Here is a 26,258-nt window from a genome sequence, read left to right as displayed (position 1 = left end):
AACTCAATTTGAACAATTCAAAGCCAACTCCATGATAGATGAAATACAATTTGCTTTAACAATAATGTACTCATCCTCTCTTCTTAATAAATCAACATCTGCAATTTCTATTGCTCCTTTAGGCAATGAACTTTCCATCCAATGCCTTATACTCTCTTCTTCAACAAAAACATTATCAGTTGGCTTTTTCTTTGTGAAAGTTTCTATAAGGACGATCCCATAACTAAAGACGTCAGATTTTATAGAAACAATTACTGCTGATCCAAATTCTGCATTTCAAGTATAATTAGAACATCATTCATCCTCAATTATTTCTAAAATGCTTATTCAAATATATATCCACATACACATGAAACAAAAATATAATGTAAATTAGGAAAATAATCATACAAAAATAAAAAAGAATTCACCTGGTGCCATATACCTGATAGTTGCAAGAGTCATGGTTTGCTTCATTACTTCACCTTCTCCCAACAATTTGGCAACGCCAAAATCTCCAACATGTGCAACCATGTCTTCATCTAGTAAAATATTGCTTGGTTTTATGTCACAATGAATTATAGGTGTTGGATGTCCATTGTGGAGGTGCTCTATAGCTACCGCAACATCTATCATTATGTCGACCCTTTGTATGATATCAAGGAAACAATTTTCAGAATGTAACCATTTCTCAAGATTTCCATTAGACATGTAATCAAGCACCAAGGCTTTGAAGTCAACACTTGAGCAGCAAGTAATGACCTTCACAATATTACGATGAACTATATTAAGCGTAGCATCACATTCAATGTCAAAACTCCTAAATGCTCCCTCTGTTTGCAAATTGAAAACTTTTATTGCAACTTCCATTCCATCTGAAAGCCTCCCTTTATATACATATCCAAAACTCCCTGAACCAAGCATATTGCTTTCCTCAAATCCATTAGTTGCTCGTGAAAGTTCAGCATGTGAAATTCTTCTCGGTGTCTTCAAAGACAACAAATCATCTTTAATTGGTAAAGCTGTACTCCTCCTTTGGCATCTTCTATACATAATAGTTAAGACTATTAGTACTACGACAATACCAATTGTTGGTAAACCATACCTAAAAGCATGCAATATAATCATTTGAGAGTTCTTGTGGATGTCGTTTTTGCAAGGTGGGACTAGCAATCTAGGTGGACCACAAAGAGCATAATTCTTCATGAATGATGTACTAGAAAAGTTTGAAAAACATCCTTTGCTGGGAATTTCCCCTTCAAGTCTATTGGAAGACACATTAAAATACTTTAGATGTAAAAGCTTTTCCAAAGATTTGGGAATGACTCCAGAGAGACTGTTATTGCATAAATCCAAGAATTCCAAACTAGTCAACCCATCAAATGATTCAGGGATATGACCATGTAGTATATTATTTGATAAATCTAATGAAACCAAAGTTTGAAGACCCCCAAATGAGGATAAGATATCGCCCGTGAGAAGATTCCTTGAAAAATTTAGTTTCAGTAGACTCCTCAAATTTCCAACATCAATAGCATGTGAATTGTGAAGATGGTTTGATGATAAATCTATTTCTAAGATATCTTTAAGATTCCACAAAGTTGAGGGTATTGTAGAACTCAATTTGTTGGAATCTAAGTAAAGATATCCCAAAGAAGTTAAATTACCCAAACAAGAGGGTATGGATCCATGCAGCTTATTCAACCCTAAAGACATCTCGTATAGTCTCTCCAAATCACAAAGGCTTTCTAAGATGGGCCCTCCTAATTTATTAGAGGAAAGATCTAGAGCTTGGAGATTTCGCAGTCCTCCTATTGATGCTGGAATGAATCCACTTAATTTATTATGGCGAAGTTGTAAAAGCAAAAGGTTGGTTAAGTTACCTATTTCCATAGGAATAATGCCTTGAAGCTCACAATTAGAGGCATAAAAGTATTGAAGGGATTTTGAAAGGTTCCCGATATAAGTAGGAAGAACGCCACTCAATGGATTTCCTGAAACAATTATTCTTTTCAAATGCTTGCAATTCGTCAAAGAAGAAAGAAAGCTCCACTCATGATCAGTAGCAGATCCTGTGATCAAATTATTGTTTACGATTCGGAACCATTCAAGGTGTCTTAAGTTGCCAAGCGTTTTAGGGATTGGGCCAGAGAATAAGTTATCTCCCAAGTCTAGTTCCTTCAGCATGGAAGCATTGGAGATAGAGTTGGGAATGTTTCCTCTAAGTTTATTTCCCCACAATACAAGAATCTCAAGCTTTGGAGCATTGGTGATGGGTGGTAAATTACCTGTAAAATAGCATCTTTTAGTATACATATTCACAAAATATATAATACACTAATAATTTTTTAAAATATTGTAAAACTTGAAATAAAATAAAAATAAAAGTTTGGCATGAGAATATGGCATCTAATCAATCTTAAAAATGAGATTGAGACTGAATAATAATTAGTTATGATTTGGGAAACAAAAATGTTAAAGCCATTATTTATCTTTATTAAATTATAGTGTAAAATTTAAAGATTATTATTTGCTCAAAATTTTTGTATTTTTCGTATGTTTGAAATTTAATCTTCATATTTTTTATTTTCTGTGATTTAGTCTCTCTACTTTTGAATTGAAAATTTTAGGTTCATCTATTAACACTGTTAAAAAGTTTTTGTGTTAGTATGGCATTTTGAAAAATAAAACAAACTTGATATCTATGTTTTAATTATTCCAAATATTGTTTTACTATTTCAAGATAAATTATTTGTGTCTAGACCAATATCTTAAGAACTATTGTTGTATGTTTAATTATTCTAAAGAATTGTCGATTGAGTGTCAGCTTGATTGGCATGTACATTGTTGCTAATGTAGGAGAATGTGGGTTTAAGTATGCTGAAGTGCATTATCCCCCTATTTAAGAATTGGGGAGTTTGTAAAGTACTAAATTTTGATATATTTTTTAAAATATTAAAATATTATTAAAATATTTTTATAAAATTGATTGTACCTCAATATACAATTTTAATATCAAATTTTAATTTTTTAAAAATATTAGCGGATATATACTTTATTTCAAGTTACACAATTTTTTCCAGTTTTAACCCTCTTTTTTAATTTTAATTATCTTTTATAATTTCTGATAATTTTTACAATATTTAACAATTTCTAACTATTTTAATAATTTTATTATTAATCACAAATTTAAAATTAACAAATTTTTATTTTTAAAAAATTATATATTTATAATGTAGTTATTTTTATAATTTTATTTGAAATTTTAAAAAAATTGGTTTTTAGATGATGATGTCATCATGATGTCATCATATGACACTTGGCAATTTATGATTAGTTGGATATCTCAATCTATTTTTTAACGTCCAATAGATTAAACCGAGAATACCTGATAATGTTAGAGACTACACTAGGAATGTTTGATAATATTAGGTACTAAAGTGGGCCAAAAAAAAAAGAGCAATATGGTGTAGGGAATAAACTATGCATTAAGCCATTAAAATATATCTATAATATATATAAATGCATGGATTTTGAGAAACTTTTGAACTGATAATTATATAGTCTTTCTTGTTTACTATATTATTGAATTTGTTATTTTAAATATTTTTATTACTTTTAAGATTTATATAAGAATTGTGGTTTTACTAAAATATTTGGTTAAGTAAATTCACTTCATAAGAAAATTTAGCATCCTTATAAATAACAATTTTGATTCTATTAAAATATTATTTTAAAAAATATATAATAATAAATTAATTATTTTTTTAAGCTTAATGATTTTTCGAGTTTCTCGTTACACTTCTAGTTCTATTTTAACACGAAAGCAAACACAAGATAACCATTACCTAATACGAAAACCAAATCACCAATTGAGACAAATTTTCTGGAACCCGATTTACAAAATCAATTTTACCAATAACAAAGTTAATGATGAAATTAAGTCCAAATCTCCAACCTTGATTCTTACCCTCAAGAAAAAGTAGTCCAAATAACGATTCTAAGTCGTCGAGTAACTAATCGCCTTGTGAACTACACCTAAAACCAAAACAATTGATTAACATCGATAAATCACACCAACCAGAACTCAAAATAATCGAAGCTAACGAAGGCAAGATTCCATAACAGAAGAGAAGTAGGCAATACTTACGCACGAATCAAATTACACTCAACATAGCAGAGTATCCACCACCGATTCGGAAAGGCATAAAGAACAACATTCAAGAATGAACAAAAGATTGAGAAAAGAACAAGAGCAGGAAAAAGAAACGAAAATTGAGGGCCTTCTCTACTAAAATCCACGTGAAAGAAACGAAAGTAATAAAGAAAAAAAAAAATAGAACCAGAAAGGGGAAAGAAAAAAATGGAGAACATGTAAACAAATGGGAGCAAAAATTGGGGATTGGAATTATTTTAATCAATTAATTCCCCACCATTTAAAAAAACAATAAAATAAAATAAATATCTTAATAACCACCCACTAAACTTAGATAATTACCCAGATTCTTTTCAAGAATTTGAATTTAATCTAAACTTATCCACTTGAACAACACAAAGCATAAAATATTTCACTTGCTTGCATGGAAGCTTGAATACATGACCAAAGAGTACTCAAGAATTTAACCACTAAACCAGTAAATTTATTCTTGTCATAGATTTAACGATAATAATATTTAAGCTGGATAAACAGAGATAGACTTAGAAACAAAAATAATTGAATTTTCCCAAAGAAGTGCAACTTAAACTCAAGACCTTAAACTCACAATTAAGAGACTTCACCACTAAAACAAACACTTTCTAATGACAAATTTTAACAAATTATGTATACGAAATTTGGGATGTTACACGGAAAGTGGAGGGATGGGAGGAAGGAGTGAACAAGTGGAAATAAAATAAATTGAGTATGATTAATTGGAAAGAAAGTGAGAGGAAAGAAGATAAGAGAAATGATCATTTTCCATTCCAATGAATAAAAATGAATCATTCCAAATTGGAAAGATGAGATGAGAGAAAATGATAAATATGTGTATGTTAGTTTAAAAGAATGCATTTTTGAAATGATTTATTTTCTTTCCTTTCATTTTTCAACTCTACCAAGCATTGAATGGAACTGGAATAAAATTGAAAGTAGAAAACTAGAAGGATGAAAAACATAATTTTTATTTTCATTTTCTATTTTTCCTACCAAACACAACTATGAAATTTTCTACCCGTTAAATCTTCCATTCTTTCAATTTTGTTACACTCTAGACAGCAAAACTTAAATGTTGAAAATTTAATTCCATAGCAGATAGATTACGAAGTGAAACTAAACGCTAAAATGATTATATTATGAATATGAAATCTCCATTAATTCTGAAACTGTATTACCAATGAAGAAGTATTGATTTCTAATTGTAAAAATGTGACGACAACAGGTTTACTTTTACAAGTAAGAATTTTTTGAGCATCCTTCATATTTTTACAATTAAAAGCCAACTCCATAGCCAATTTGCTTTGACAATGAACTGTGTATCTTCAAGACTTCCAGCTTCAGTACAGATTAAGTTGAGCATTGGATGAACTTGCCAAGGCTTCTCAGACCATTGCACTTCTTCCACTATATTCAGCATTTCTTGGAAATATTCATGCAATACTATTGGTAACATGGCTCTTTGACATTAGAAAAGTAGCAAAATTTGTGGAACTTTGATAGCCCCATTGACAATAAGGAATGATGGGTTCCATTCTTCTTATTAATCTCCCTTTTTTCCCCTTGATTAAGCACTGGTTATTTGAAAGCAAAACACATAGTTGGATTAGATTGTAAAATTAGCACCTAAAAACATAATTTTCATTTTAGCACAGGGTGATTTAGATGAAACAACTCTAATTTTTAAAACAAATGCTGAACACACATTAACTGAAAGGAACAAACCTGAAGAGGCAAGGAAGCTCAACCAAGACCACTGTGATCTATTTGTCTCAACATTAAACAATTAAAGAAGATTAGATAGAAACTTAGAGAACACTTCCAAAGATATAAGCTTTCTTCAATTCATCAAACGATTACATAAATTTCTTAAATTGCAATCAAACATAACAAACCTTATACTTGACTAAAAGTAAACCAGCTTCCTCATCATTTAGGCTTCTCTACCAAGCAATGTTTCAAATGTTACAAGGCTCAGCATGGAACCCATGGATAGGTTTTAGGAGGCCTCTCTGATACAGAAACAATATGAAGTGCATTAACAGATCAACAACTCCTATTGGTAGGAAATTCAAACATCCTTAGTTTAAGAAAATTACATTTTAATAGATCAAATTCAGTATAGAATATCTTTACCTTGTTCTTAGCTTGGCGCCTTTGACTTGTCAGCCATGTTACAATACGATTCAATTGCTTTAACTCACCTTCTGGGGTTCGATACCTCAAAAACTTTTAACGCCAATGACAAGATAACAAATAATTTAACAAGTAAATGAAATTGAAATGCATACCTTAAAACTCCTTTTTGGTACAAAAGTAAAAACACATTTTACAGAAAAGAAAGCAAGGAAAAATCCAAATATAGAAGTACAACAATGTTGAAATCCCAAGAAAAGATAAAAGAACATGAAAATTAACTAACACAAGCAACTAAGTAGACAAATAATCAGTCTAACACAGAAATAACTTAATCCCCCAATGCTATCATAGAGTGAAATTGTTGGAAGGGTCTGCTTCTGCTACTACTTCTGCTGTTGAGAGACTTGCAAAGAGATCCTAGTACATAAGGGCAAATGAGTGAGCAAAGAGTTTACGTATTATATATGGAACATGATTCATCGAGGATGAATCTTATATATATATATATATGGTTAAAATACAAAAATAAAATTAAATATGGAGTTAAACACGTTACCAAGAGTAAGTTAATAACCACAAGCATACTCATCGTTCGATGATGTTTAGAAACCTTTGTTTGATCTTTTTTAGCTCAACCACAACATCCTTCATATCTTTTCTTTCTTCTGGCAACTCAGCTGAACAATCCAAAGCTAACTCCATGATAGAAGAAATACAATTTGCTTTAATAACAAAATTCTCATCCTCTCTTCTTAATAAATCAGCATCCACAATGTCTATCATTCCTTCAGATAATAATCTTTTCACCCAATGCCTTATGGTCATTTCATCACCAAAAATTTCATCTGTTGGCTTTTTCCTAGTGAAAGTTTCTATGAGGACAATTCCATAACTATAGATGTCACATTTTATAGAAACAATTCCCGTTGATCCAAATTCTGCATTTCAAGCATAAGTAATCCTGAATTATTTCTAATATGTTTACCACTATATATAGACATACACGAAAAATAATCATTAATTAAAAAACTCAAAAATTCACCTGGTGCCATATAACTAATAGTTGCAAGAGTCATGGTTTGCTTCACTACATCACCTTCTCCCAACAATTTCGCAATGCCAAAATCTCCCACATGAGCAACCATGTCTTCATCTAGTAGAATATTGCTTGGTTTTAGGTCACAATGAATTATAGGTGTTGGATGTCCAGTGTGGAGATATTCTAGAGCAGCCGCAACATCTACCATTATGTTGATCCTTTGTATGATATCAAGGAAACAACTGTTTGAATGTAACCATTTCTCAAGATTTCCATTAGACATGAAATCAAGCACCAAGGCTTTGAAGTCAACATTGGAGCAGCAAGTAATGACCTTGACAAGATTACGATGAACTATGTTACGCATAGCTTCACATTCAATGTCAAAACTCCTAAATGCTCCTTCTATTTGCAAATTGAAAACTTTTGTTGCAACTTCCATTCCATCCGAAAGCCTCCCTTTATATACATATCCAAAACTTCCTGAACCAAGCATATTGTGCTCCTCAAATCCACTAGTTGCCCGTGAAAGTTCGTCATGTGAAATTCTTCTTCATGTTCCCAAACGTAGTGAATCATCCGTAATTGGTAGAGTTGTACTCCTAATTCGGAATCTTCTATACATAATAACTAAGACTAGTAGTAACATGACAATACAAATTATTGGTAAACCGAACCTTAAATCATGCAATACACCCATCTTGGAATTTTTGCGGATGTCATTTTTGCAAGGTGGGACTAGCAATCTTGGTGGACCACAAAGTGCATAATTCTTCATGAATGATGTGCTCGGAAAGTTTGGAAAACATCCTTTGGTAGGAATTTCCCCTTCAAGTCTATTGAAAGACACGTTAAAATACTTTAGATATAAAAGCTTTTCCAAAGATTTGGGAATAACTCCAGAGAGATCGTTATTGCATAAATTTAAAAATGTCAAACTAACCAAACCACCAAATGATTCGGGGATATGACCATGTAGTATATTATTTGATAAATCTAATAAAACCAAAGTTTCAAGACCTCCAAATGTGGACAAGATATCTCCTGTGAAAAGATTCCTTGATAAATTTAGTTTCAGCAGACTCCTCAAATCTCCAACATCAAGAGCATGTGAATCGTTAAGGCAGATTGATGATAAATCTACTTCTAATATATGTTTAAGTTTCCACAAAGTTGAGGGTATTGCCGAACTCAATTTGTTGGAATTTAAATAAAGATATCTCAAAGAAGTAATATTACCCAAACAAGAGGGTATGGATCCATCCAGCTTATTCAACCCTAAAAACATCTCGTATAGTCTCTCCAAACCACGAGGCTTTTTAAGATAGGTCCTCCTAATTTATTTGAGGAAAGATCTAGAATTTTTCATTCCTCCAATTGATGTCGGAATAAAACCACTTAATTTATTATGGTCAAGTTGTAAAAGTAATAGGTTGCTTAAGTTACCTATTTCTATTGGAATATTGCCTTTAAGCTCACAATCAATAGCGTAAAAGTATATAAGGGATGCTGAAAGGTTCCCAATATTAGTAGGAAGAGTGCCATTCAAAGGATTTTCTGAAATATCTACTCTTGTCAAATTCTTGCAATTTGTCAAAGAAGAAAGAAAGGTCCACTCATGATTTATAGTAGATCCCATGGTCAAATAGTTGTTTGCTATTCGGAACCATTCAAGGTGTCGTAAGTTACCAAACGTTTCAGGAATTGGGCCGGAGAAGAAGTTATCTCCCAAGTCTAGAAGCTTAAGCATGGAAGCATTCAAGATAGAGTTGGGAATGTTTCCGCGAAGTTTATTTCGATGCAACGAAAGAACATTCAGCTTTGGAGCCTCGATCATGGGTGGCAAGGTACCTGTAAAAGTTTCATCTTTTAGTGTGTGTATATATATATATATATATATATATATTCATTCAATACCAAATTCTCGATATATATAATAAACAAATACAGTTTTAAAAGGAAAATTGTAAAACTTCAAATCAAATAAAATAAAAATTTCACATGGAAAAATGCAATTAAATCAATATTAAAATGACACATAATAAGAAGTTCTGAATAGTAATTAGTCACTTATGATTTGTATTAAATAATAAAAATAAATATAACCATTTTTAATAAAGTGTGCATAAAAATTAAAATAAAATTTTGATTAATTGATAAATTTAAGGTTTTACATATTGATGTGAGTTCAAATCTCACCATAATTTTTTTGCTTTTTTAAATAAAAAGTATTAAATACCTTTAAATAATAAAATTTATTTTAAATACAAAAGAATATTATTATAATTTCTCTAATCGAGTTTGTGCTTGGTTAACTCTTGACACTTAACCAAGCACCAACTTAATAAGACACTTAAATTACAATATAGATATTCACAATCACCAAAAAGTAAAAAAAAAAACTTTAGTTTCTAATAACAAATTTTAATGATTTATATAACAAGAAACTTTCTAATTCACATAATTTTTTTATAAATAATATATTTATATAATCTAATCTATTATATTTATATTAATTATATATCATCAGTAAATTTTATGATCAATTTACTGATTATTAAGAAGAGTAAAAATTAAATTAAAATAATGAATAATTTAATTTACAATAAACTATTTTTACATTTTGTACATATGCTTTATGATGATAATTAAAAAATGTATTAACACTATTTCTGAATTAACAAAAATAATTAATATATTTTAATTATATTTATTATTTATTATTTTGAATAATATTGCTTTTTTAATTACATGAAATAAAAATATATTAATTATATATTAAATATGATACATATGCTTTAATTATGGCTTAAATTTTATTAATATATTTGAACTATTAAATAAACTAAAATATTTTAATTATGTTTAGCCATTTGAATAAAAACTAATTAAAAATTTATTTAAAAATTAAATGTGTAAAATCAAGTGGAATATCATAATCTATATATATATAAATTTATAATGTGAGAAATGATTATATGAAACTGAGATATCATGCCATTTGTATTTCTAGTAATTTAATGTCATTTTATTATTTTCATTTTAAATTTCAGCATATCGTGTTGGATTGAATTTTTTTCAGGAGAAAATGTTGAAATGACATTAAATTATTGAAAATGAATACAAATGACATGGTATCTCAATTTCATATAATCTCTTTTCATTTCATGTATATGTAATACGTGGTTGTTTCAATTTTAAAATAAAATATATTTTCCACATTGGTTTCTTTTCTTCCAAAGATTAAGTATTTCTAATATTTTTATATTTGTTACTTATATAAAATAGATTAGTTTATGCAATAAAAATTAATTACTTTTTAAAGCTTAATGGAAATTAAAAGTTTTAAAATAAATCAATTCAATTAAATTTTATTGTTTATTATCAAATTAATAAATTTTAATGAAGTATATGATCAAAAAAGAAGAAACAAATGAAAGTGAAAAACCTACCTTCCAAATTGTTGTCATATAGATATATTCCTTCGAGCATAGTTGAATTAAAAATGCTTTTCGGAATCAGCCCACTGAATTTAATTTCTAATAAACTTAGCATCTGAAGCTTGTAACATTCACCTATACTTGATGGAATATTACCAGATAATTCATTTGCATCCAAGTAAAGCCCTTCAAGCTTGGGACAAAGGTGACACAAAGCATTAGGCAAACTACCTGCACAAATAGTTGAAACATCAGGGTGTTAAACTACATATTTTGTTAGCATAAGTCAAAAGAGGTTTTCTTTTCTATTCTAGAGTAATTTGGAGATGTTAGATTTTAATATAATTAAGTGTAGATTTTCTCATCAAGTTAACTATTTTACCTTGAATGAAATAAAATGTTCTTACTTTTGTTATCCATTACAAATCAAACTCTTTTATTAAAAAAAACTTTAAATTAAAGAAATCAAGGAAATTCAGTACCTTCTAAGTTATTCAACCCCAAATCTAATTCTTCAAGTCTAGTCAGATTTCCAATACTTTTTGGAATGATCCCCGTAAATTGATTGAAGTACAATGAGAAATATTTAAGGTTGTTGCATTTGCCTAAACTTGATGGAATGCTACCGGATAATCTATTCAAACTCAAATGAAGCACTTCAAGCTTGGGAAGATGTCGACACATATCATTAGGCAAACTACCTGATAGGCTATTTCTGAAGAGACTAATAAACTTCAGAGAAGAAATCTTGAAGATGGAAGATGGAGCCTAGCCAGATAATTGATTCAATCCCATATTCAAGATCTCTAGATTGGACATGTTAACAAGTGTTTGAGGGATTGTGCCTGAAATGTTATTATTTTCCATTTGCAACCTTCGAACTCTGTGTAAGTTCCCAAGCCATGATGGAATTTCCCCATTAAGACGGTTGTAGCTTAATCGAATGATCCTCAAACGATGCAATTGGCCCAATTCTTTAGGCAGATGGCCATAGAAATTGTTGCTACTCAAGTCGAGAGAAAGTAGAAATGAAAGATTTCCAAGGTGTGGAGAGATAGTACCGCTAAGATTCATGCTTGCAAGATTCAAAGCTATTACTCTTTTATGGAGGATGCCACATGAAACACCAATCCAATTACAAACAGAGGTAGAGGCCGTCCAACTGTTTGCCAAGACATTTTGAGGACCAGCAATGCGATCCTTAAACTCGAGAAGCGCAAACTGATCGGAGTTTAGATTCCTGGCTGTCATAGCCAAGCAAAGTACGGAACATGGTATGAAAAAAGCTAAAACAAGATGAAAGCAAGTGTTGTAGTTCATGATTGCAAGACGGAATAAGGCAAGAAAATAAAAAGTAGGAAAAGGGAAGTTGAATTGATAAAATAGCCCAGAGAGCATGCTTTAATATGTTTCAACCCTCCCACACTTCTCCTACATTAAATTCAGTGGTGTTACAACATTAATCCAGATTTTACATTTTATCGTGGAACTTTATAAATTTTTATGATGAAAAATGTATTTCATAAATTTAAGACTACGCTAAAAATTAGAAAGGAAAGCAAATTTTTGCAGAAATTTCAAAATAAATTTTCAAAAATACGTACTAAGAAGCAAATTTTCAAAATTTCTCCTAAATTTTCTTCACAATAGTCCACATAATCCATAAAAAATTAAGAAATATAATATTTTAATTACTATATATTCTTTTATTTTTTCACAATAACAAATTGGTTAAAATATGCTATTAATCCCAATACTTTTTCAATTTAAAATTCTAGTCCAATCTAGGCCTGTTTTTGACATTTTGGAGCCCTAGCGAAACTATAAATCAGATCTTTTAAAAAATATAAAATGTAATACAATAAAATAAATCAAATACTTGTAATTTCATTAAAATAATACGTTTTATGACATTAAGCAAATAATATATTTTTCTAACAAAATTTTAAATTTTTTTCATTCAACCTACTCCTATGTCATCAATTACAAAACACAAAAAATTATAAAAAAATATGTTCTACGAGAATTCTGAGATGCAAAATCATTAATGATAACATCAACATCAATATTTTCCGAAAAATCCTTCTTGGTTGATAATATTGTCAGACCATTCAACAGTTCTTGCGACATTGACAACTTCAAGATTCATTTCTCTAATAGGCTCCTTTTCGACTAAAATGTCTCTAGTTTTGTTATCAAGATTAGCCCAATTTCTAGGATGACAAATATCCAAAGAAGGAATCGTTTGTTCTTCATCAATGTCAATGTCATGAGGAATTGCTTGTTCTTAATTAAGATCAAGATTTTCAAGATTTGATATATTTGGCACATTATTATGCTCATTTGGATCATTAATTTCATCATTCTTGTTGACATCATTGTGCAAACTCTCATTTGATTGATCCAAATTTACTAAAAACTACATTTTTAAAAACGAATTTATCAATAGGACCTTTCTGTGATATTTTTTTTAACTCTTCAGCATGTTTTCTCTTTTTCTTTTTTTTCACTTTTAGATAAATGCTTTTAGGCAACACTATATATAAAAGATAAATCAATTACTTAAGTAACACAAGAAAATAAACAATAGCACCTGATAAAAGATTCTAAGTTGAATATTTGCTTTCACATTTGGTAATTCCAAAACTCAAATCGAGCGACTGTAATTCTTTAAAGGCTTAAGGGTGCAAAAAGCCCTCAAACTTTTTCAAAAAGAGTAATTAAGCACTTGCTTTTTTTTTTTTTACACTCATTTGGTTACTTGAACTTTCAAAAATACATAAAAAAAAACCCTTAAACTGTAACACACCAAAATTTATAATTTTGTTATTGTGAAAATTTGCCACACAAATATCTGTTAGCTATAGTGGTTACTTGTTTTGGGAGTGTTTGGGAGGTCCCAAGTTCAAGCATTTGCTTGGGAAAATTTTGGTATTTTGAATGAATTAGGCCTTACTCTTGTTCAATGGGCTTTTATTTGATTGTTGGGTAAATTACATTAGAATGGGTCTATTGGTTTGGTGGTTAAATGGTGTGTTATTATGGTGGAGGTATTGTGTTCAAATCCCTATGCAGGCAAGGGTATTATTATTATTTGCTCAGATTTCGGGATAGAGTTGCGTAATAGGTGGATTTTGAGTAGTGGATATGTAGTGAGAATTAGGGGAGAAGATTAAGGGATTTTAGGGGTTATCGAGATTTTAATTTATTTTTTCCATAACCGAATTTTGACTCTTTTTTCCAAAAAAATTTTGCCGTCTATTTTTCTTCCTCTCCTCTTGCCAAAAATCTCTGAATTTTTCCATCTTTCTCTTCTTTTTCTTATTCTTGATTTTTCCCTAATGCATTTATTTTCCTTCGTTTTCGCACGCGGTTAGTGCTACCTTAGTTCTGGTAAGTATTTCTCTTCGTTTCTGTCATGAATCTCCTATCGACTGAAGTGGTAATGTTTTTTCTCTATGATTTGGGCGTAGGGGGCTCTACTGGTGAATTCAGTGTTTTTGTCTTAACAATAGTTAAACAGAGGGTTATTGTTGGTAGTAAGTTGGGTTTCTGGTCGTTCTTGGTTGTCAATTTGCTTGTAAATCCGTTAAATTGATATTGAGTATCTTGATTATAGGATTTGGAGTGCTCGAGGACTATTTTAGAATCAAACAAAACCAGGTGTGTACCAAAAATGCAAAAAAAAGGATTCGACAAAAAGTCAAAATTGTTTGCTGTTTGGACAGCAACAGTAGGCTAAATTTATAAAATTGTCATAAATTGTGGAAATAGAATTAGAGGATGAACAAAATATGGAATTCAAGCTTATTTAGTATAGTTTCTCATAAAAGAAACAGTGTAAGTAATGAAACTATAAATCATGAGTTATAATAAACTTTGTGAGACAAGATCAAAATGAATTCGGGTTCCCTATTTTGACTTTGGAAAATCATTAAAATTGGAGAAAAATAATTAGGGCTTAAAATTTACATGTTTAAATTATTAATGAGTCTATTTTCAATAGAAAAGATGGAAACTTCATCCAAATTTTTACAAAAGATAATTAATTTTAGCAAAGAATGGTCAAAGCTAGCAAACAAAAAATAGTGGTAAGTTTGAAGATTTTACTATACGTATTGGCTGAAGCAAAAATTCTTAAAATTTTATGGTGGAAAGGTATCTAAGTCTAGTTTCAAAAACATTAAGAAAATTTTAATTTAAAATTCTGTAGCTCAAGATATAAATAATTTAGTAACAGTGACTCAAGTAGACAGCTTTGAAGGAACACACAATTAAATAGTGAAAACATATATGAATATTTAACTAGCACGGGTTACATTAAAAATGGATCACGTGACCAAGGCCAATTTGTGCTGAGTGGGCCACATGGATATGTGAACCCATTTTTTTGAAAAGTTTTGTAAGGTTGTACGGGTCGCCCAAGTCGACTGTGGACCTACTATAGGGTCGGTAAGATTTACTTAGATCCCTATATATGTGATCTATCTGTTTGATTTCTATACCGAGCATGACTTATGATATCTGAATGTATGTACTATTAATTGCATAATGGCATGACATATTTTGTATGTTGCATTGCATCGGGGTGGGTTGATGATATTTGGACGAAGTGTCTAAAAGGCTATTAAGCATGTTATCTGGTAGCTCAGCTGCAACATTCTAATTATGTGCCGCATTTTAGTACAACATTGTGTGTAGGGATGGATGGATTGATTTAATCCCCATATGATGTGTAGGGTTGGACGGAGATGGTGTGTAGAGGCTGGTGGGTGACGGAGATGGTGTGTAGAGGCTAGTAGGTAGGATTCTAAGTTACTGTATCTGATATGGGCTAAGGCCGTAATGTATTTCTTAGACTGTATCTGAACGGGCTAAAGCCCAAACTAATTCTTTGACGGGCCTAGGCCCCAGACTGTATCTAACTGAACTCTGTTGATTATTTGTATGTATGTTTTTCGTGGAGATTACACACAGAGTTTGCAAAAACTCACCCTTTCTTTGTTTAATCTATACAGGTAATCCCCAGACTTTACGGGTTAGTGTAGCGGAGGACTCGACGGTGCCACACGTAAGTTTCTGACTGTTTTTCGCTAATTCCTAGAATTTATTACTTATTTGGGGTTTTGATGTATCTTCTGGATTATGAATTGGTTGGCTTTAAATTTGAGACTTTATGCTATTTTTACTTTTTTTAAACTGCAACTCCACAAAACACGATTTTTTTCTAAAAATTAATGATTTTCGTAAATAGAAGTGATTTTTCGTAAATTAATTGGTTACAAAAGTTTCCGCTAAGAGACAAGTTTTAAAGCAAATCAACTAGTTTTTTTTCGAATTAAATAAAAGCTAACTTACTATAACGGTTTTTAAACTCAACAATCTTCTCTTCAAATTTACTGTAACAGTTTTTAAACTCAACAATCTTCTCTTCAAATCCCTTTCTATGTGACATTGCCAGATTCGACCATAACGTCTAGATTGGGTTTGTGATGTTAGATTTAGTGGTATGAGAGCCAGATTAGAAAACTCAGTTGTGGGTTTGGGTTTTAAAACTTTGTTTTAAAGAAATGATTTTTAAATGGTTTGAAATATTTTTAACTTACTATGTGATACACTGAGTCTCCAGTGCCGATTCTGTAAGTGTTCTAAAAACTGTGATAAGTTTTTGAAAATATGAGTAGTATATTCTAAAACTACTATAAGTAGTACATTGTACTGAGAACACTATAGATAGTGTATACTGAAAAGAGTAACGAAACTGAAAACTGTAGTAAGACTGCGATTTGTGATAACAAACTCTAAACTTCTGATACTATTTTGCATAAAATATATACTAATAGATATAGAAACTATAACTAATTCATAAAACTGTTAGTGTTACAAATTCTACGATGAGCGCACGAGGTATCCGCGGACGGGGTACTAGAGGCCGAGGTAGAGGTCGTAGAAGGGTTCGAGCTGAGTCTTCATTGTTAGACAGCATGCTGAATATGGATACAAGTGAGATGCCAGTTTTACCTGCTACATAGACTGGGTCTCATAATCATATGGCTGGGGACGTCGCCTTGTCCCAGGCTATGCTGAGGATACTAGAGAGGGTCAGTGGGCCTAACACTGGATCTAGAGGTCGACGGTCAGTTACGGACTTTGGTCTAATGTGGATGAACTATTCAGTGGTTTCATCGGAGTCACCCCTAACGTGGCCGAGTATTAGATGGAGGCCACAAAAAGAATCATGGATGACCTGGACTTTACCCCTGAACAGAAATTGAAAGAGGCTGTTTCTTTACTTTGTGATAAAGCATACCAATGGCGGCTGACCGTTAAGGAGGGCACTTAGCCCGAACGACTAACTTAGGATTTTTATAAGTCTAATTTTCAAAGTAAATATGAGGTCGAGTTTTTGAGATTGAACCGCTATGTGTGAGGCATGGTGGTGATTGAATATGAGCATTGTGTCCACTTCGAGGATGGACTTAGGGATAGTTTGAGAGCTCTGATAGCTCTGCAAAGGGAGTGTGACTTTTAACACTAGTAGATAAGGCTTAGACCACAGAGGAGGTGAAGCGTGCTGAGTGTCAAAACTGGGATAAGAAGAGAGGGAAGAATAAGAGGAATTCAGAGCCCTCAAATTCTATGATGAGGCCTAAAAAATGTCAGATTTGGTGGGCCAGTTAGAGTTGGGGCACTTTTGCACCTATTAGGATCACGCATTGTGGGCATTCTGGAAGACATCATCCGAGCAAATGTTGGAGGACGACTGGAGCTTATTTAAGATGTGGGTCTACTGAGTACTGTGTTCAAGAAGTCTGCTGAGGGCCAATCAGGTGCAAGCTCTGGGCTCTAGTACTACACAACCACTAAGGGTAGTTCAGTAGCCACTTAGGGGCCGTGGTCAAGCTAGAGGTGGTAATGGTATGGGTTGTGGGTAGAGAGCATTGGGCAGAGGTGCTGGACAGGCTAGGGAGAGACAGTCGACCCTGCTACTCATCATCGAGAGGATAGAGATGCTTCAAACATCATCACGGGTACGTTTCTTATTTTTGGTGTGCTTTACACTGCATTGATAGATATAGGATCTACACATTCCTATGTTGTTTGTTCTGTTTCCAAAAACCTAGGGATTTCAGTTGAGAGTACTTCTAGTTAGGTGACTATGTTGAACCTGCTGGGTTAATCTGTTAGAGTTAGCAAATAGTATAGGGATGTTCATTAAGAGGTTCAATAGATGAAATTTCTGGATGATTTGATAGAGCTTTCATTTGGGGAGTTCGATATGATATTGGGGATGGACTGGTTAGTCAAGCACCATGTCATTTTAGATTGTACGACTGAGAGGGTCGTATTGAGAACTGAAGGGGGTAATGAAGTAGTTGTGATTGGAAAATATCGAAATTACTTGGCTAATGTGATCTCTACATTGGTAGTTGAGAAACTGGTTTGCAAGGGATGTGAGATGTATTTGGCCTACATAAGTGTTTTTACTTCTAAGGACTCTACTGTTAAGGACATCAGAACTGTAAGGGATTTTCTGGAAGTCTTTCCTGAGGAGCTACCAGGTTTACCTTTGAATCGAGAAGTGGAGTTTGGGATTGAGCTTTTCCTTGGTGCAACTTCAGTGTCTATCGCTCCTTATCGAATGGCACCAAAGGAGCTTATAGAGCTCAAGGCTCAAATTCGGGAGTTATTGGATCGTGGGTTCATCCACCCTACTATGTCTCCATGGGGGCACTGGTACTATTTATTAAGAAAAAGAATAGATCCATGAGGATATGTTTAGACTACTGATAACTAAATAAGTTGACTATTAAGAACAAGCATCCACTTTTGTTGACTGATGATTTGTTTGACCAGTTTCGAGGGGCATCTGTGTTCTCCAAAATTAACTTACATTCTGGGTATCATCAGTTGAGGGTTAAGGAGACTGATGTACATAAGACGATATTTAGGACTCGTTATGGTCACTATGAATACCTAGATCAGTTTGCAGTGGTGTTCATCGATGACATATTGTTTATTCGAGGACTGAGGATGAGTATGATGAGTACCTTAGGATTATTCTTTAGATTTTAAGGGAAAAATAGCTCGATGCCAAGTTCAGCAAGTGCGAGTTTTGGTTACGTGAAGTAACATTTTAGGGTCATGTGGTGTCTGCTAAGGGGATTCAAGTCGATCCTCAAAAAATTAAGGTTGTATTGGATTGGAAGCAAGCTAAGAATGTGTTTGAGATCCACGCTTTTTGGGGCTAGTAGGTTATTGCCAACGGTTTGCGGAAGGATTTCACTGATCGCAACACCCTTGACTAAGCTATTACGTAAAGGTGTACCTTTTGACTAGACTAATACGTAGCAAAAGAGCTTTGAGAAGCTTAAAACTGTACTGACTGAGGCTCTTATTTTGGTACAGCCTGAACCTGGAAAGGAGTTCACGGCTTATAGTGATGCATCACATGTCAGTTTGGGATGTGTGTTGATGCAGGATGGTAAGTTGGTTGTATATATGTCTCATCAGCTTAAGGCTCACGAGATGAACTATTCGATGCACGATTTAGAGTTGGCCACTGTAGTCTTTGTATAAGAATCTGGAGGCATTATCTGTACAATGAGAAGTGTATTATCTACACCGATCATAAAAGCCTCAAGTATCTCTTCACTCAGAAGGAGTTAAATCTTAGGCAGCGTAGATGAGTTGAGCTGCTTAAGGAATATGATTGTACCATTGAGTACAATCCCGGTAAGGCCGATGTGGTGGCTGATGCATTGAGCAGTAGGGCTATGACAGATGTAAGAGCCTTGTTAGCTCGACTTAGCCTACTCGACGATAGAAGTCTATTGGTAGAACTTTAGGTTAAACAGACATGGATTGAACAGATTCGAGGTAAACAGTTAGGGGACAAGTCTCTCAGGTTGCATTTCCATCCTGTTGAGAATTGTGATACTACTGATTTTGAGATAAACAGTGATGGGGTACTTCGTTTCTGCGGTCAGATTTGTGTACCAAATGATAAGGATTTAAGGCAGTCGATTCTGAAGGAGGCGTATGGTAGTCCCTATACTATGCATCCTGGCAGGAACAAGATGTATCAAGATCTTTAGAAATTATACTAGTAGCTAGGGTTGAAGTGTGATATTACTAACTTCATCGCTCGCTGTTTGACTTGTTAGCAGGTTAAGTCTGACCATCTGTTACCTTCGGGTTTGCTACAGCCAGTTAAGATACTGTTATGGAAATGGGAGCGAGTAACGATGGACTTTGTTAGTGGGTTACCTCTAACACCCACTAAAAAGGATTCTATGTAGGTCATCATAGATCGATTGATCAAGTCTGCTCACTTCATCCCAGTAATGACAGACATTTCTCTTCAGAAATTAGTTAAGCTCTATATATCAGAAATAATAAGACTACATGGGGTACCTGTCTCGATTATTTTCGATAGGGATCCTCGTTTCACGTTTTAATTTTGAAAGAGGCTTCATGAGGCTCTGGGTTCAATATTAGATTTCAGTACTGCTTTCCATCCTCAGACAGATGGTCAGTCAGAGAGGGTGATTCAGATACTGGAGAACATGTTGAGGAGTTATGTTATTGATATCTGAGGTAGTTGGGAGGAGTACTTACTGTTAGCAGAGTTTACCTACAATAATAGCTTCCAATCTAGCATCCAGATGGTACCTTACAAGGCACTGTATGGTCGTAAGTGCCGCACTCTTTTATGTTAGACTGAGTTGGAGCGACGTGTTCTAGGTCCTGAGTTGGTGTCTGAGACAGAGGATAATGTTAGATTGATTTGGGATCGTTTGAAAGCGGCTTCTGATAGGCAAAAATCTTATGCGGATTTGAAGAGGTGTGAGATCGAGAATCCTGTGGGGGACTTAGTTTTTCTTAAGGTCCTTCCATGGAAAAAGGTTCTGAGGTTCAATTGCTAGGGCAATCTGAGCCCACAATTTATTGGACCTTATCACATTTTGAAACATGTGGGACCTGTCACTTATCAATTAGAGTTACCTACGGAGTTAGACTACATTCATGATGTTTTTCACGTTTTGATGTTAAGGCATTACCGCTCTGATCTTGCATGTTGTTTCTGTTGAGGAGATTGAGGTTAGGCCAGACTTGACTTTCGAAGATGAGCCGGTTCAGATTCTGGAGCGTGATGTAAAGGTCCTTCAGAAAAAGTCTATTCCCTTAATGAAGGTTATTTGGCATAATAATAGCACTAAGGACGCCACGTAGGAGCCTGAGGATATGATGTGTCAGCAATATCTTCATATATTTTGATCAGGTAAAATTTCAAGGATGAAATTTTCTTTTAGGAGGTAGGGTTATAACGCCCCAAAATTTTTAATTTCATTATTGTAAAAATATGACACAAATATCTGTCAGTTTTAGTGGTTACGTGTTCTGGGAGTGTTTGGGAGGTCCCAAGTTCAAGCTTTCGCTTGGGAAAATTTTGAAATTTTGAATGAATTAGGCCTTACTCTTGTTCAGTAGGCTTTTATTTGATTGTTGGGTAAGTTACATCAGAATGGGTCTGCTGGTCTAGTGGTTAAATGGTATGTTATTATGGTGGAGGTTTTGTGTTCGAATCACTATGCAGGCAAGGGTATTATAATTTTTTGATCAAATTTCAAGATAGATTTGTGTTATTATGGAGTGCTCAGGGCTGTTTTAGCATTAAACAAAACCAAGTGTGTACCTGAAATGCAAAAAAAAGGATTCAGCGAAAAGTAGAAATTGGTTGCTGTTTGGACAACAACAATAGGCTAAATTTGAAAAATCTCCATAAATTATGGAAATCAAATTAAAGGATAAAAAAATATTGAATTAAAGCTTATTGAGTCTAGTTTCTCATAGAAGAAACAGTGTAAGTAATGGAATTGTAAATCGTGAGTTATAATAAACTTTGTGAGACAAGGTCAGAATGAATTCGAGTTCTTCTGTTTTGGATTTGGAAAATCATCAAAAATTGGAGAAAAATATAAAATTTACATGTTTAAATTAGTAACGAGTCTATTTTCAATAGAAACAAATGAAAACTTCATCCAAATTTTGTACTAAAAGATAATTAATTTTTAGCAAAGAATGGTCAAAGTTGTCAAATAGCAAAACAGAGGTAAGTTTGAAGATTTTACTGTACGTATTGATTGAACCAAAAATTCTAAAAATTTTATGATGGAAAGGTATCTGAGTCTAGTTTCAAAGACATCAAGCGGAGTTTAATTTGGAATTTTGTAGCTCAAGATAGAAATAAGTTAGTAACAGTGTCTCAAGTAGACAGCTTTGAAGGAATACACAAGTAAATAGTGAAAACATATATGAATATTTAACTAGCATAGGTTACATTAAAAATGGATCATGTGGCCAAGGCTAATTTGGGCCGACTGGGCCATATAGATATGTGAGCCTATTTTTTTGAAAAGTTCTATAGGTTACACGGGTCGCCCAAGTCAACTATGGACCTACTGTAGGGTCGGTAAGCTTTACTTAGACTCCTATATATGTGACCTATCTGTTTGATTTCCATACCGAGCATGACTTATGATATCTGAATGTATGTACTATTAATTGCATAATGGCATGACATATTTTGTATGTTGCATTGCATCGAGGTGGGTTGATGATATTTGGAGGAAGTGTTTGAAAGGCTATTAAGCCTGTTACTTGGCAGCTCAGCTGTAACCTTCTAATTATGTGCCGCAGTTCGGTACAGCATGGTGTGTAGGGATGGGTGAGTTGATTTAATCCCCACATGATGTGTAGGGTTGGCCGGAGATGGTGCGTAGAGGCTGGTGGGTGATGGAGATGGTGTGTAGAGGCTGGTTGGTAAGATTCTAATTTACTGTATCTACATTCTGTATCTGATATGGGCTAAGGCCGTAATGTATTTCTGAGACTGTATCTGAACGGGCTAAGGCCCAAACTAATTCTGTGACATGCCCAGGCCCCAGACTGTATCTAACTGAATTCTGTTGATTATCTATATGTAGGTTTTTTGTGGGGATTACACACTGAGTTTGCGAAAACTCACTCTTTCTCTGTTTAATCTGTACATGAACGGGTCGGTACAGCGGAGGATTCGGCGGTGGCCACACGTAAATTTCGGACTGTTTTCCGCTAATGCCTAGAATTTATTACTTATTTGGGGTTTTTTATGTATCTTCTAGACTATGGACTGGTTGGCTTTAAATTTGAGATTTATACTTTTTTATGGTTTTTTTTAAACTGCAGCTCCAAAAAAAACACGATTTTTTCCTAAAACTAAGGATTTTCATAAATAGAAATGATTTTCCGTAAATTAATTGGTTGTAAAAGTTTCTGCTAAGAGACAAGTTTTAAAGCAAATCAACTAGTTTTTTTCCCGAACTAAATAAAAGCTAACTTAATGTAACAGTTTTTAAACTCAACAATCTTGTCTTCAATTCCCTTTTCATGTGACATCGCCAGATTCGATCATAATGTCTAGACCAGGTTTGGGGTGTTACACAAACCTTTTCAAAAAAAGCAATTAAGCCCTGCTTTTTTTTTCTACACTCAATTGGGTTCTTGAACTTTCAAAATGCATCAAAAACAACCTCAAACTTTTTCAGAAAAAGCAATTAAGCTCTTCGTTTTATTAAAAAATAGAAAAAAATTATAAAAAAATAAAATCAATAAAAATTATACATATACATATGATGTGGAAAAAAAAAGATGATGTGTGATCTTTTAATTGGACAGGACCGTGGATGATGTGATGGAAAAGATCTATAAAATAATTTTCCTAATTTAAGGGTTAGAGAGGTTACTATAGTTAAATTATATCAATTTTTAAATATTTAAAAGGATTTATAAATAATATAAGTAAAAGATAAAAAAGAAAGAAACATATTCATATTTATCGGCTTTTTCATTATAAACTTTTTTGTTCATGTAAAATTAGGACGTGAATAATTTTAAACGTTTCATCATTGCAAAAATGAAATAATAGAAAAAAAAAAAAAAAAGACTATATGAATTTGCATTTGGTTCTTTCTTTTAATACTTGTCATGGGTGTAGAATTCTCTCACCAGTTTCCAACAACTTGACGTGATTTCTCAATCACAATTAATGTTTTTGAATGAGACAAACATTTGAATGGGTCTTTAGGGTTATAATTAGTCCTTGCTTTACTTCGGGTGGATTCTTCCAACTAGTCCAAGAATTATTGTACAATCACAATTAGTCTTTTTGAATGAGACAAACAGTTCAAATGTAACATAAACGGGTCTTTAGGGTTATACTTTAGTTATTAAGAGCCTTTCTACAATTTGTGATTGATTTGAGGGACAAGAGGTTGAGATTGCATTTAACATGGACTGACTTTTCTATAATTAGTCCTTGCTTTACTTTGGGTGGGTTCTTTTTAAATGATTTCTCAATCACAAACAAACTTTTTAAATGAGACAAACATTTCAATTTTAACATAACGGGTCTTTAGGGTTATTCTTTCAGTTATTGAGAATATTTTCCACAATTTGTCATTACTATTTGTGAGTGATTTCTGGATCACATTGCATTTAAGACGGTTCTTTGGAGCTTTTCGTATCTTTAACGTAGACTGACTTTTCTATAATGAGTCCTTGGTTTGCTTTGCATGGATTCTTCCAACTAGTGTGATCCTTGGCATTACTTTTCAAACACTGACGAAATTAATTTGAAGATATCTGTTTTTTTTTTTTTTTCAATAGAGTGAATTCACAAGTTCTATTTTCTTTTAATTGTTTTTTTAGTATTTTCATGGATTTCAGGAGATATTGAAAATTATTTTACCATGAAATTTTAAGTCATCGAAAAGTAAGTGTTTTATTTCAAGGGATCACAATTAAACATTAGATTTTCCACTTTTAACTTTTAATATTTTTATAATTATATAATTGACGAAGTACTAATTTTGGACATTGTAGAGGTGTTATAACATTCTTTATGCATAACCGACTATTAAACTCACTTTTTCTCTAGAATTTAACACAAAATTCAAATTTATCTTTTAAAAGAATTTTAAATCCTTTACAAAAAAAAAGAAGTGATTTTTAAGTGATGAATTGTACTTAACAAAAAATCAATGGTGACTCCTTTTAAAAAAACCCTTTTAAAAGAATTTTAAAATCTCTTTACAAAGGAAAAAAAAAGCTATTTTAAGTGATGAATCACACTTAACAAAAATATAAATGGTGACTCCTTTTAATAAAACCTTCTGTTTTTTTGGAAAGACCAAAATTTCATTCCCCAGCTATTTAATTTGTTCTATTTTAATAATCTAAACTGTTAGCTAACTTTTCCACAATTCTACATCTCTATTTGTGAGTGGGCACAAAAACTTGGACATTTCTTGATGAAATTTAATTCAATTGCATTTAGTATCACATGATTTTCTTTTATCATTTTAATCTATAAACTGTTTCAAAAACAATACCACGTCGACATTAAATTTGCTACTACATATTCAATTTTAGACGGGACGTTGAAATATTAATTTCACTATGAACCAAGGGAGATATAAATGTTTTCATTGGTTTGAAAGTAAGATTCTCTCAACAATTAATTATAGATAATTCATAAATGAATAAAATTTTAATTAATATTTTATAAATATATCAAATGTGTTAATTAATTATGATTTTAGGTACTTTTTTGTGTGAATTAAGTGAAATAAGCGACATAAACAATAAAAAAGAACTAGATCTTCAATGGGGAAACTTCAAAAATTTGAAGACCTTCTCTCCTATCTTTAACTTGTCTTGTGATTCTATCAACTTCTCCATTATGTTCCCTAGGGATATGTTGAATGCCCTAATGTCTTACTCTGGATAAATTTTGGTGAATTCTCTTGATTAGAGTAGAGTCTAACTCATTACAGGCCTCATTTTGAATTGCTATGACTATCTCCATGTTGTCAGTTTAAATTATCATGCTGCCGTATTTCCACTCCAAAAGAAGCGTTACTCCATCTAAGATGTCCCAGAATTCAGTTTCTATAATAGAGCGAAAGCCCAAGTACCTGTTGTAACCTAGAATCCATCCTCCATTCTGATCTCGAAAAACACCCACGACTGCAGCAAAACCGGTTCCCTCATGAACAAAACCATCAGGTCTTAAGCAAACCCAATTAATTGTCCAAGATCGAAGGTGGTATTGGGATATGCAAAGCCTCCTTAGTTACCTTATTATTAGAGAATCCATAGTGTTTAGCCTAACTATATGATACTTTGATGATATCATTTTAACACCATGGAATACCCAGAAATAAAAGTAAATTATGATTTTTCCATATCTGCTACACTGTAAGACAAAAGAAACATTGCCAATCAATATCCCCTAGATGTATTTGATGATGATTTTTCATATTCGAAGCTAGCCACTCTATTAGGTCTCGTGAGAAGAATAGAGGTATCTTATCCGCAGGGACAATGATCTCCCAAATATCTCTAGCTGCAGAACAATCTCAAG

The 26,258-nt window shown here is 32.6% G+C and overlaps 4 protein-coding genes across 4 annotated transcripts; all 4 read right to left on the bottom strand.

Annotated features, from left to right (window-relative positions):
- Positions 1 to 3: 3 nt before the first annotated feature.
- On the bottom strand, positions 4 to 2,295 carry LOC105766327 (receptor kinase-like protein Xa21). The gene is made up of 2 exons (XM_052630434.1): positions 411 to 2,295; positions 4 to 269 (listed from the first exon to the last, which is right to left on the bottom strand). Exons 1-2 carry the CDS (start codon positions 2,293 to 2,295, stop codon positions 4 to 6), a joined length of 2,151 nt encoding a protein of 716 aa, XP_052486394.1.
- Positions 2,296 to 5,393: 3,098 nt separating this feature from the next.
- On the bottom strand, positions 5,394 to 8,127 carry LOC128032005 (receptor kinase-like protein Xa21). Its single transcript, XM_052630433.1, has 7 exons — positions 8,027 to 8,127; positions 7,353 to 7,900; positions 6,867 to 7,248; positions 6,308 to 6,727; positions 6,067 to 6,183; positions 5,897 to 5,934; positions 5,394 to 5,745 (listed from the first exon to the last, which is right to left on the bottom strand). Exons 1-3 carry the CDS (start codon positions 8,125 to 8,127, stop codon positions 6,896 to 6,898), a joined length of 1,002 nt encoding a protein of 333 aa, XP_052486393.1. The 3' UTR covers positions 5,394 to 5,745; positions 5,897 to 5,934; positions 6,067 to 6,183; positions 6,308 to 6,727; positions 6,867 to 6,895.
- On the bottom strand, positions 7,855 to 11,774 carry LOC105767154 (receptor kinase-like protein Xa21). The gene is made up of 3 exons (XM_052629988.1): positions 11,272 to 11,774; positions 10,802 to 11,020; positions 7,855 to 9,200 (listed from the first exon to the last, which is right to left on the bottom strand). The coding sequence occupies exons 1-3, from the start codon at positions 11,471 to 11,473 to the stop codon at positions 8,689 to 8,691; spliced, it is 933 nt and encodes a 310-aa protein (XP_052485948.1). The 5' UTR covers positions 11,474 to 11,774; the 3' UTR covers positions 7,855 to 8,688.
- On the bottom strand, positions 11,558 to 12,040 carry LOC128032018 (probable LRR receptor-like serine/threonine-protein kinase At3g47570). Its single transcript, XM_052630432.1, has one exon. The coding sequence runs from the start codon at positions 12,038 to 12,040 to the stop codon at positions 11,558 to 11,560; it is 483 nt and encodes a 160-aa protein (XP_052486392.1).
- Positions 12,041 to 26,258: the final 14,218 nt, after the last annotated feature.

Source organism: Gossypium raimondii, chromosome 5 (assembly GCF_025698545.1).
Source record: "Gossypium raimondii isolate GPD5lz chromosome 5, ASM2569854v1, whole genome shotgun sequence".
NCBI classification, from domain to species: domain Eukaryota; kingdom Viridiplantae; phylum Streptophyta; class Magnoliopsida; order Malvales; family Malvaceae; genus Gossypium; species Gossypium raimondii.
This window is presented reverse-complemented; position numbering and strand designations above follow the sequence as displayed.